General features: G+C 38.1%; 1 protein-coding gene across 1 annotated transcript in view; it reads right to left on the reverse strand.

Moving 5' to 3' along the window:
• SLC25A24 (solute carrier family 25 member 24) overlaps window positions 1-13,761 on the reverse strand; it is a 47,116-nt gene that overhangs the window by 16,328 nt on the left and 17,027 nt on the right. The window contains exons 4-5 of the mRNA XM_046645739.1: window positions 3,888-3,999; window positions 1,703-1,861 (exon numbers count right to left, since the gene is read on the reverse strand). Coding sequence (XP_046501695.1) covers window positions 1,703-1,861; window positions 3,888-3,999 — 271 coding nt within the window. The remainder of the gene's footprint in view (window positions 1-1,702; window positions 1,862-3,887; window positions 4,000-13,761) is intronic.

Here is a 13,761-nt window from a genome sequence, read left to right on the forward strand (position 1 = left end):
ACAACCGCCTCACCCAGTCAGTACTGATGAATTACTTGGTTTATACCACAGATGTGACAGTTGTTTATACATAGCAGACCTCATGATTGCCTCTATATAAAAACTGATTAAATCTAATAGACCAAAATTAAAGAAATCAGCTATTCTTCTGATTCTTTCAGCTTACACAAAATCAATGACTACTATAAAAAAACAATAACAACAACACGGGGGGGCTGAAGACTAAATGCTGGCCATGCAGGCAGTACATGATTGAGCCACAATAAGAACTCTAGACGCCAAAGACAGGTGAGCTTCCCTGGTTGGTTTGCAACACTCTGTGCATATTGTCACACACTGATGCCAGCTAAGTAAGACATCGTGACTCCACGGGGAGAGGACAACAGACACTCTGCATTTGGTACTTCCCCAGACACGACCCTGTGATCTTCTTTCCTTGGCTGATATTAATCTGGATCTTTTCCCTGTGATAAACCATAACCATGAGTATAAAAGCTTCCAGTGAGTTCTGTGAGTCCTTCTACTGAATGGTTGAACTGGAAGGTAGTTTTAGGAACTCCCCGAACTTGCAGGAGCTGAAGTTCAGAGATATCCATTTTATTTTAAATAAACTTTATAATAAAATATGACAGAAGAAAAGATGAACGCTTACTCAAGCTCTCTCAAAGTCAATTTACTATTGTTCCTAAAGAAAAACACACACACCAGTTCTCTCTCCTGTTTCTTTAAAGCACCATCTTTACTCTTAAATATATTTTGAGATTTAGGGACATTCTGAATGGATGCTAGTTTAGAATATTGTCAGAAATCTTTTTTGTACAGAAATCTAAGGAGAAATGCCAAACGTGCTGACCATAGGTATAACAACACAACTTTCTAAAATATTTTATTCAACTACTATATTCCAGTTTATCAGGACTTTTCACATATCTTACATCATTTAATTCTTTCACCCACCCTTATGAGATAGTCCTATTCCAGCATGAAGGACAACAAGCCCTCATGGCTTTCACGCAGTGTGAGAACCATGAGCTTTGGAGCCAAAGATACTCCATTTATCATCTAATTTGTTGTAAAGTTATTTAATTCTCTGAGCCTCATGTTCCCCACAGATAATATGAGGATAAAATACCCTCCTCAGCGGGGTGCTGTGAGGATTAAATGAGTTACTATAATAAGCATCAAATAAATATTAATTTCTTTCCTTTCTCTCTTTCTTTCCACTCTGACCAGCCAAGTGTACAGTGGTGGTAAGTAGAGAAGTCAGTCTATAAATCCAGGTCTTTTTCTGCTAACCTAAGCTTTGAATAATTTTTAAAATTACCTCCTTATTCCAAGATTCTAGATTTCAGAAATATCCCACTCTTGAGAAAGTACATAAAATAGAAGGAAAATACAAATTATCTAGGGAGACTACCACAATAATGGCTAGAGAATTTTTTTCCTAATTAAACATCTGAATGGTTACAGAAGGCCAAAGATTAAAAGTTCATCACACACATGGACCAACAATTTAAGATTTGGTAGAAACTGAAATACCTACACGGACTGAATTTAGGGTTAAAAGCAATAAAATAGAGATTTGTTTTAAAGGTATGAAAGACTATTACTGAGAAATTTTACAATTTCTTTTTCAAAGCACCATATTTTTCACTGTTCAGAATATTTAGGACAAACTCAGACAGACGATCATGAGGTTCACCTGCATCATGACTTTCAGCCGGTCCAACGGGGCGGTGCTGGTCCGGGAGACAGCGCCAGCGACACCTCCTGCCAAAAGCTGCCTCCACCACTGTCCAGACTTTTTTTCATCTTCCGTGAATTCATCCGGAATAGTTAAACTATCTCCTATGTCAATACCCTGTTAAAATGGAAAAACGATCCCCATGCCCCTTTAATTAAAGATAGATCATTCCAGAAGGTTGGTTTGTTTCAAAGAAAAATCACATGTTGTTTTATAGTTAAGATCAGCTTCATTCCTTAGAAAGTATACTGAAAGAATCTGAGCATATAAGTGATTATAAATAGCCTATCACACTAAATGAAGTACAGTATCCGTTCACAAGAAATGAAAATTAACAGTAATTACAAATTTACAAAACCAACAATGACAACTTTCTTTCTTAATAGATTCAGAGTAACTTTTCTCCTTTTGATCTATGTCAGAATGAAAGGGCAGCATTTTACCAGATGTAGTGAATCCTTTTAGCTACAGAAAGAAATTAGTTTTTCAATTCTTCAAAGATACTCCCTTTATCTCAAAATTATATCCACGTTACAGTTTGTACCATGATATATGCTTTAAATATGTAAATAAAAATTAAATAAAAACTAAGTATGTGAATACCCCCAAAGTCATTTCTTATATAGATTGCCTATAAATTTTTTTTTTTTTTTGAGGAAGATTAGCCCTGAGCTAACTATTGCCAATCCTCCTCTTTTTGCTGAGGAAGACTGACCCTGAGCTAACATCCGTGCCCATCTTCCTCTGCTTTATACGTGGGACGCCTACCACAGCATGGCTTTTGCCAAGCGGTGCCATGTCCGCACCCGGGATCCAAACCGGCGAACCCCGGGGCGCCAAGAAGCAGAACATGCACACTTAACCGCTGCACTACGGGCCGGCCCCTCTATAAATATTTTTCTAAATCTGACTTGTCATTTAAAACACATAATAGATTCTATATAAAAGTTAGCTAACAGGGAGGAGTTGTTTAAAATGATCCATCCTCCAATCTATTCTAAGCATTCCCATAGATCACAAATATAGCTTGAGAGAAACAAAGTTTTATAATGATAATATTTTTATAACTTTATTATTTAAATGATTCTGATGTAACATTTTATAGGTAAGAGTGTAGGGCTCAGGAGCTATGCTATCATAGTAACTCTTTCTCTTCATTTAATGTCAACGAAATAGATACATGATTGTAGCCTCAACTGTTACTATCGCCAAAGATACAGTAAGAATTTGATTATGTAAATGCAACTTCACATGAGTATAAAATTTATATGGGCAACTAAACTAACATAGTATTATTTTATACGCATAGTTGAAAAGACATTAATCGCCAATAATTCTACAATGCTCCATGTAAGTTTAGGCATTGCTACTAGTGGCCCTGTGGAGTCTAGGCTTCATTTAATTGATATAAAATTTACTGAAATCCACAAATAAATAAAGAAGGCAAGCCCATTAGGAAAATAAAAATTCCCTCAAAGAGCTTTCCTTGGTTTCAGGAGCAGATTACACAATAAACTGAACTTCATTTATACCAGTGTACTTTAGCAGAATATTAATGAAGTTTCATTAAAATTTGAAAGTTTTGAGGAATACAAACAGACAGGTGTGAAAGGCTGAGCAGATAAGCTAAAGATTTTTAACCTTCAATGATTATTATTCTAAGTACCTCATGCCAGAGACAAATCCAGGCAATTGACTAAACAAGCAAAAGTTTTAGGAGGGGTCTTTGGCCATCATCAATGGCCAAGGAAAGAGACCCTCAGCAATCATGAGGTGCTGAGATGGGGCAATATAATATCAATACAAAGTGAAATTCTATGACTTCTACACTTCCCTATGGCAGCATACTTAAAGGCCAATAAAAGCTGGGCAGCTTATCTTTGTAAGATTTTTGGAAGACAGTACCTGTTCCAAGCTTTGAGAACAGCAAAAACAGGTACTATATCTGCAGTGTTCATGTAGTCTTGGGGTTTTCTAAGATACTCTGAATACACACCTAATACAATAAGCAGAACTCTACAAGTTAGGAGCTACTGGGACTTGGGCACCCTGGCCCCTAAGTGTTAGAGTGTTTTCGGATGATAACTATACCTATGGCTTACAGCTCCAAATAAGTATAAATTAATACAAAAAGCATACTTACAGTAGAATGTTTCCAGAAACGGATAATTTCCTCAATGTCTGTCACAGGATTAAATAAGAAATAGTCCCTCCATTCATTCCAGTCTACTGTCATCGTTCCATCAGCATCAATGCTGAAAATAAAAAGAAGCTGATTAAAGAACGAAACAAGGGGGCCAGTCCCCACAGCGTAGTGGCTAAGTTCAGTAGTCTCCACTTCGGTGGCCCATAGCTCATGGGTTCAGATCCCAGGCGTGAACCTACACCACTTGTCAGCCATGCTGTGGCAACAACCCACATATAAAGTGGAGGAAAACTGGCAACAGAAGTTAGCACAGGGCTAATCTTTCTCAGGAAAAAAACAAAAAAAGAACAAAAAATTTATAAATAAAACTTACATTATCGGCCATTTTTCAGAATGACAGTTTCTTTTCCAAATTAATATTCTTATTAAATTAAAAAATCTCAATTTACAATAATAGTTTGTGGGAAATGGCAGCAAGCATTTGATGGTCAGTTAGATAATCATTTAGATAAAAATGGACCCCAGGGGCCAGCCCCATGGCCGAGTGGTTAAGTTCGCGTGCTCTGCTTTGGTGGCCCAGGGTTTCACCAGTTCAGATCCTGGGCATGAACACTGCACTGCTCATCAGGCCATGCTGAGGCAGCATCCCACATGGCACAACTAGAAGGACCCAACTAAAATATACAACTATGTACTAGGTGGATTTGGGGAGAAAAAGCAGGAAAAAAAAAAAAAGATTGGCAACAGTTTTTGGCTCAGGTGCCAATCTTTAAAAAAAAAAATGAACCCCAAAATTACACAGAGATCTCACTAAAGACTACTTTTGGCATGCTGTCAAACTCTAAGTCAACGAGCTATCAAACACAAAAGCTGGAAGATAAAATACTGGGAGGTAGTAATGAATGGATTTATGATGCATTTTTTCATGCACTGGCTCAGGAAGATTTTTCTTAGTGTTCTGTTGTAACACTTGGATATGATTTTTGGAATATACTCAAAATCTGCTATCAACTTCCTTCTCCAACTTCCTGCAAGCTAAGAAAATCAGCAGTGATTATAAAAAAACCAAATTTGGCGATTGGGCCTTTTTTGAGTCTTAAGAAATCCTAGTACCTCATCTTTAACATTTAAAATTAATATACTGTAGACTTGAATATTTTTCATTAACTTTTTGCTTGTTTTACAAGTTACTTGGCAGTAGGGCCATTTGTATCTGTTTTTTCCTAAGATCAACTCTGAACCATGCCAGGATTCTGACTGTTTTGTTCCTGTCTGTATACCCAGCACCTGCAGTGGCTGGCACAAGCAAAGTGCTCATTTATTTGTTGAATTAACGAATGTCTCTGAAAAAACACTTCAGTGTCTCCACCAAATTTTATATTAATTCTATGATTTGTGTGAAAATAATGCATAAAGATGGCAGTCAAATCAAATGCAATTTTTAGATATTATCGTGTTTTCTAGTGCCACTTTTAATTTTGATCTGCATACGTGAAATCACACTTAAACTTTCTTTTGTCCCAGCACACAGGTATTAACATTCCATATTTGCATGCAAGTCCTGTTTACTACTTATGTTTATAATATTATTCTGGGTTGCAATAACTATCACTCTATTTTTACCAATATTTTCTATTATAATGCAATTATTTATTGTCTGACCCCACCGCCCAACCTCCCACACACACATGCATAAGCATCCTCCACAAGGCAAGGATTTTGTTGATTTTCTTCACTAATATGACCAAAGGGTCTAGAATAATGCCTGGCACAGATTAAATATTTATTTAATGAATAAATGAATTGCAAATTCTGTAGCTTAAAACCACAAAACACTTAGTATTGACAAACTTCTTAAGTAAGATAGTCTCACTATGGGTTTAAATTGCATTCCTCTTCTGAAGTTAAACTTCTCTTACCATATTCATTTGCTATTCATGCTTCCTCCTGTGTGAAGGTGTGTGCCTGTTGGTGTCTTTCCCCCCTTATTCTAATGGGTTGTGTGTCTTTTGCTTATATAAGTATAGTTCTTTATATAGTTAATTTTAATCCTTAAAGTTATAAATTAGCAAATACTTTGTCTTTGTCTTTTCACTTTGTTTATGGTGTCCATGAATAACAGATGTTCTTGATTTTAATATAGCTGAATTTATCAACCATTTCATTTATGGCTACTGCCTTTTGTGTGTGTTTTTTTTAATTCTTCCCTACACTGAGATAAAGACATTTCCTTTTTTTACCCTAAAAGTATTATAATTTAACTTTCACATTTAGGTCAATCTTTGTGTATGGTGTGAGGCAGGTATCCAACTTCACTTTTGTCTGCATTAATAACCAGGTGCACCAGCCCTATTTATTACCTAGTCTCTCCTTCACCCAGTGATTTGCAAAGCCATTTCTCTTGTGTGTCTGTTTCTGGGATATCATGTTCTAAGTTTCAACTCGTCTCTTTGTGTAGCAATACCACTGTCTTAATTACAGCTTAATAACAACTCGATATCTGATAGGGCAGGTCGCCAACTTTGTACAGCTCTTCAAGAATGTCTTGATTATTCTTGGGCCTTTGCTCTTTGATAAAAATTTGAAGCTCAGCTTGACATCTTCCTCCAAAAAAACTGTAGGTTTTTTTTATTCAATGGCACTGAATCATTATCTTCAATTTGGAGAGAAGGTACATCTTTTCTGTACTGAGTCTTCTAATGAAATTTTTTAAGTTGCTCTTTTAAAAGTATTGATTGTGGTGTATTATGCTTTTTATACAGATAATTCAGTTTGCCAATATTTTCTTTAAAATATTTGGGGGCTGGCATGGTGGTGTAGTGGTTAAGTTCACGCGCTCCACTTCAGTGGCTCAGGGTTCACAGGTTCGGATCCCGGGTGGGGACCTGCACACCACTCATCAAGCCATGCTGTGGTGGCATCCCACATATAAAATAGAGGAAGATTGGTACAGACATTAGCTCAGGGCCAATCTTCCTCACCAAAAAAATATATACATTTACATTTATGTCACAAATGGTATTGGCTTGTAATTTTCCTCTTTCATTATTTGCCTTTGGTGTTATGATTATAATAACCTCACAGAATGGATTGGATAGTGTACTTCTGCACTCTACAAATATTTGTAAGTCTGTTCTTTGACAGTTTGTAAGAACCACCTGGTGCTAAAGTTTTCTTTATGGAAAATTGTTAATTACTGATGCAATATCTTTGCTTGAGTACTACTGGCTATTTCTTCTTGATTTAGTTTTCATAAATTATATTTTTATAAAATCTTCTATTTCTATGTTTTCAAATTTATTGGCATAAAGTTATACAAAATATTTCATATCTTTTAAACTTTTCTGATGTGTGTATCTGCAGTTGAACATCATTGATTTACATCTCATTTCTCTTTTTTCTTCATCAATCTCTCCAGAAGTTTGTCTTTTCCAGCAACCAATGCTTGGCTTTGTTGATCCTATTACTGTATCTCTGCTTTCTATTTCCACCAATGTCCTAATTATCTCCCTTCCATCTTCTTTGAGGTTATTCTGGTTTCTCCCCTTAAATTAGCACTTTAATTTTCAGCCTTAATCCTTTTCTAATACAAGCCCTTGTCAGTGTTGCAACCCAATGTACACAACAGGATAGATGCGGAGAGGGCTGATGGCCACTCTGAGTTTATTATAACCAGCGTTTCAATATATACATAGCTTACAGCTGTTAAACATACACAGGTGTTCTGGATGAAGTAATTAGCGAATGCCAAGAATTCTTAGTGATTTCTCAAGGAGCCCTCCCTTGGCCTCTGTTTTGATATTATCATGTTATTGCTGTGCTCATATATTTTTATCTCGGAGCAGGCAAGGTCTCTTAGGCAACAGTCCCGCCTGCTCCCGATATCGATATCGTTTCTCCATCTGTGCCCCCAGGCAGCCGCCGCCTGTCTTAGGTTGCCACCCACCCCCCCCCCCCCCCCCCCCCCCCCCACCCCCAGAGGTCTTACCCGTCATTGGCTAATGGGTCTTCTCACCTCTGGGTCACAGTTTGTTGGCAAGCTTTTTCCAGTGACTATTAACCCTTCCTGTGTCAGGGGCGGCTACAGCCCTAAGGCTATAATATTCCCCTGAAGTACCACCTTAGATATATCCAATTTTAATATGTGATATTTTCATTTTTTTCAAGTCAAAGTATCTTTGAATGTCCATGTATGATTTCATCTTGACTCATGAGATATTAAGAAGTGCATACTATTTTCAAAAACCATTGGAATTTTTAGAAATTATTCCTGTTACTGACTTCTCAGTTAACACACAGTGGACAAAGAAGGTAGTCTTTGTGATGCCAATTCTTTGAAATGTGTTGAGCCTGGCTTTATGGCCTACTGTGAAATCAATTTTTATAAATTTTCCATAAGAACTTGAGAAAAAATTTTTTTCTAATTTTTTGGTGCAAGCTTCTGTTGTATGACCATTACATCAGGCTTCATATTTATTTAAATCTCTGTCTTGACTATATTTTTTCCCTGCTTGTCCATCAAATACAGGAAGATGTATGTTAAAATCTCTCACTGCCACGATGGATTTGTCAACTTATCCCTGGAATTCTATCAATCAGCTTAAAACTTTTTTATGTCTTTGTGGTGAATTTGAAAATGTGATGACACTATTTTCATTAATGTGTTTTACCTTATTATCATATCTGATATTAATTTAGCTATCTCAGCTGTCTTTTAGTTAGCAGGATTTTTGTTTTTCTTTCATCTGATAATCTGGGTTCTGACAAAATTTATGTTAATTTTTATTTTAACATACATTAAAAGTTCACCATAGTAGGGATCATAAAAAATTTAATATAGTTTCATGTCACTGTGAGGTTAATAACATTTTTCAATCAGTATATTCGGTCCCAAAAATATTAGTATGAAAATACTGATATTTATATGTACCCATCAGATTGTACACCCAACTGAGAAAGTCCTGTCTGATCAGAAGGCAATTACCTTCTAACTTACTCTTTTCCCACCTCACACCCCTGAGGAAAGATACTAACTTTATTTAACCCACCCCACTTGAGAACAGAGGGGAAGGGAAAATAGGACCTAATTACTGCAGGGCACATTTTGGTGAGGTTTTATTGTACTTGACCTTATTTCTCCCATCTTACCTTTCGCTTTCTGTTTATTGCATTCTTTCTTTGAATTTTTTTCCTATCTTCTCTTTGTTGGATGGTCTGAATTTTGTGCTTGTTTATTTATTTTCTTATTCTATTTCTTCCCTCCCTGGTTATATACTCAATTCCTGTACTTTTAGTGGTTTACCTTGAAATTTGGTCACGTACATATAACAAAATCTAAAATTATTATTTGACCCCACTCTCCAAATAAGATAAGAATCTTAGAACTGTTTAAAACAAATTATCCTATTTAGACTTACATACTATTATTATCTAGTATTTCTGTTGTCCTTTTTCTTCAATCCCACAAATTGGTCATTAGTGTCATATTCATGGCTGTTTCCAATGGACCACTAAAAGAGCCCACAGACCACTAGCTAAGAGACAGACGACCAGTGGTTAGAGGGCATCCTGAGAAACACCGCTTGACTCCTTCCCCGAATATGCTGTCGATATGCTTCCGGTCTGCACATGTCCTTTCCTCTACCTACAATGTCCTTCCTCCCGCCCTTTTACACTAGCATAACTTCTACTCATTCTTCAACACACTCTTCAAGATTTTCTGAGGGCACGCTATTGCAAAGTGCTGGGCATAAAATAAGATAAACATGGTCTGTGCCCTCAAAGCTTACAGCTTGGTGGGAAAAACAGCATTAAATATAGCAAGTAATACATTCATTGAGCATTTGCCAGGCATCATTCTAAGCACTTCACCTGTAAACTCATTTAATCCTTAAAACAAGCCTATGTTCTTCATATCGTCTCCATTTTATTCACAGAAAGAGGCTAAGTATTTTGTCCTGGGTCACAGGGCCACTAAGCAGAGTTAAGTATTCCAACCCAGGCATCTAACTTCAGAAACTATACTTCTAACCACTAAGCTATAGAAATAAGCCCATGGTTACAATCCATAAGAGCCATGAAACAGAGAAACAAATTGTATAAATAAAGAATAACTGCTGTAAAGGATGGGAGAGGGCTAATTTAGATTGGGTGCTAGATCTCCTTGAGATGAGAACTAAAGGCTAATAAAGGATGGAGGAGGGCTTCAGTCCTTTAAGTATTCAAGTACAAGCATCCAAGTTGGAAAAGACTTTGGTGAATTCAAAGAATTGAAAGAAACATGGCTAGAGTATAGTCAATAAATTTCAACAACACCTATCTTACCTTCTTTGAAGCTATAGAGAATGGCCAGTCACTAAGAGAGCAGGAGGTTGGAATAACAAGGGGAAACATTTGGAATAGTCACTGTGGGAACGGAAGACACAGGTGACCAGGAACAGAAATACACAAAGCTTCAACCCAAAGGTCCAGTTGAGAATAAAGGCTGTACATTTCAGGGGTACTAATCTGTACATTTTTCTTTTTCTCTAGAAATATTTAATAGCCCAAATGTTGGGGCAAAGAAAGCAACTGGTAGGATGCTTCAGGATTGGGGGAAAGCAAGAAGGAATCCGATCAAGAAGAGATGGATGGACTGGTGGAAACGAAGTGGCCAGAGATCTGTAAGTCAAAAAGCAAGTACAGTGGGAGCAAGGCAGTGTAAAATCTGGAAGAAGAAGGGTCAGAAGGTAAGATACAGCTGTTTAACACTTCCGAGGAGGAGCAGCTTCCAGGTATGATACAATCCTGAAAGGGAGTGGGCTGCAAAGCCAAATGGAGATGAAAGTCTCAGGTGTTGTGGAAGCTGAGGAACACTAAAGCTAAGGCAAAAGATGAGTCACCAGCTCAAACACTCAAGTTTCCTAGGACTTAGGATAAAGAGAAAATGACTGTGTGACAGGTGCCAAGGTCCTCAATAAACGTGGAGAAAGCACTAGAGATAAGAAAATGACAGGAAAGAGGGATGGAGATGAAAGCCTAAAAGGAAAATGGATTTTTACTTGAGAGCAAAAGATAAAGATAGATGCAGCACACATATTTGGGAGAGACTGTCTATTTCAGCTATGCCCCACCCATATCTTTGACTGAAAAAGTCAAACTAGAGGACTATATTTCAACCAAGGGACTCCCACCTCATGCCCTGATGAGCTAGCCACAGCTGCTTCAGTCAGCACCTTTCAGCTCACTCTCCCAGGAAGTCAGGTTTGGGACACCACGAGGCAGTGAAATGGCAGCAAACAAGCCGACACTTGGAGTATATGAGTCACACTGAGGCTGAGCACTCAGGGGAAGAGCCACGATGTCCACTACTGAACACCCGAGTCACATTCTGCTTTTACAACAGGGTGAGACAATAGAAAATATATAAATTGGTCTCTGTCCCCTGTTCCTGGCACAGAGCCCTTAAAGCCCTTGAAATTTCCTGGTGATATCTTGTTCTAATGTTTGTTTTTGACCTCCTCCCTGACACAGGGCTCCTAAAACCCTTGTAACTTCCTTAGTGATAAGAGCACAAGGAGCATCCTTTATTCAATGAGTCAACCCTGGGTGGGCTCCTGGATGGCTCCTGGATGGGGGTTGGTTACTAGAAAGATCAGGCCATGATTAGAAGCTTGGAATTTTCAGCCCCGCCCCTCCACTTCTCCAGAGAGGGGAGAAGGGCTGGAAATGGAGATAATGATTGATCACGCCTATGTAAGGAAGCCTCCATAAAAATCCCAATAGCATAGGTTTTGGGGAGCTTCCAGTTTGGCGAATACATTCACACCAGGAGGGTAACACATTCTAACTCCACAAAGACAGAAGCTTCTATACTCAGGACCCTCCCAGACGTCGCCCTATGTATCTTATCATCTGGGTATTTATCTGTATCTTTTATCGGATCCCTTAATAAACTGGTAAATGTAAGTAAATGTTTCCCTGAGTTCCGTGAGCAGCTCTAGCAAATTAATCCAGTTCAAAGGGGGAGGGGAACGTGGGAACCTCCAATTTGCAGCCAAATCAGACAGAAGTTGTAGGTGACCTGGGGACCTATTACTTACGATTGGCATCTGAAGTGGGGTGGGGGGCAGTCTTGTGGGACTGAGCCTTTAACCTGTGGGATCTGACACTATCTCCAGGCAGACAGTGTTAGAATTGAGTTAAACTGTAGGACACCCAGCTGGTGTCGAAGAGAATTGCTTGTTGTGAGGAAAAAATCCCACACATTTGGTGACCAGAAGTACCAGAAGTGAAGTGTTCCCTGTGAGTAACAGGAGACACAAAGGAGGGGAAACTGAGGTTTTTCTAATACAAACCTATTCTGGTATTTTTACTGAAGAAATATAAATGCTGGTAATAATAATAATAGCCCAACAGTGCAAAAGGATACACAACTCATTGGCCATCAGGAAATACAAATTAAAACCATGATGGGACACCAGTGAATACTCACAAAGATAGTTAAAATCAAAAGATAGAAAGTAACAGATGTTGGGGAGGATGTCTCATACAGTGCTGCTAAGATTGTAAAATGGTGCAGCCACTTTGGAAAACTGTCTGGCAGTTCCTCAAAATATTAAACATAGAGTTATCACATAATCCAGCTATTCCATCTCTAGGTGTACACCCAAGAGAATTGAAAACATATGTCACACAGAAACTTGGACAAAAATGTTCATAGCAGTATTATTCATAATTGCCAAAAAGTAGAGACAACCCAAATGCCCATCTATTGATGAATGGACAAACAAAATGTGGTACACACTTACAATGGAGTGTGACTTGGCCCAAAAAAGGAGTGAAGTACTGACACAGGCTACAACATGGATGACCCTGAAAACATCGTGCTAAGTGAAAACTTTTGGCCAGGCACAAAAGGCCACATATTGGATGGTTCTATTTTTATGAAATGTCCAGAACAGATAAATCCATAGAGAAAGAAAATAGATCAGCAGTTGCTGGGGGCTTGCAAGGGAGGAGTAAGGAATGACTGCTAATGGGTACAGGGTTACTTTCTGAGGTGATAAAAATGTTCCAAAATTATATAATGGTGGTGGTTGACAACTCTGTGAATATACTAAAACCCACTGAATTGTACTTCAAAAGAGTGAATTTTATGGTATGTGAATGATATGTCAATAAAGCTGTCATAAAATATTTATATATACAATTATATAGCTACTTTTAAATATCCATCTCTCTGCATTACCTATGGTCCATTCTGGAGCTTGGGCTTGGAATTTGCATTATTCCTAAATCTATCAAAATGAATACAGGAATATGATTTCTGCCCGGGAAGGACCAGAGAAAAACCCTCATTTTCCTGGAAGACTGCGACTTTAGAAGCAGAATATTACATGCCTCATATCTCACCGTCAAAATGCTGTTTATCTCCTTTTCATTTTTCAGCTTTTCATTTCCTCAGGAAAGCCTTTCTTACTCACCGTTAACAAAAGTAACATCATGCTCAGCTCTGAGACCTGGGGCCTTCCTACTGAGCAGCTGCTTATAGAAGAAATTCTAAACCGCTAGAAAGGAAGAAAATGCTACTGGCACAAATACAAAAGAAGATAAGTTCAATAATAAAGCCATTAAGAAGAAACTCTTTAGACAATGAAGACTGAAAACACTCACAGGAATATTAATATAGGGGCTGGCTCCGTGGCCGAGTGGTTAAGTTCACGTGCTCCGCTTCGGTGGCCCAGGGATTCACTGGTTCGGATCCTGGGCGCAGACATGGCACTGCTCGTCAGGCCACACTGAGGGGGCATCCCACATGCCACAACTAGAAGGACCCACAACTAAAAATATACAACTATGTACTGGGGGGATTTGGGGAGAAAAAGCAGAG

Source organism: Equus quagga, chromosome 18, assembly GCF_021613505.1.
Source record: "Equus quagga isolate Etosha38 chromosome 18, UCLA_HA_Equagga_1.0, whole genome shotgun sequence".
Lineage (NCBI taxonomy): Eukaryota > Metazoa > Chordata > Mammalia > Perissodactyla > Equidae > Equus > Equus quagga.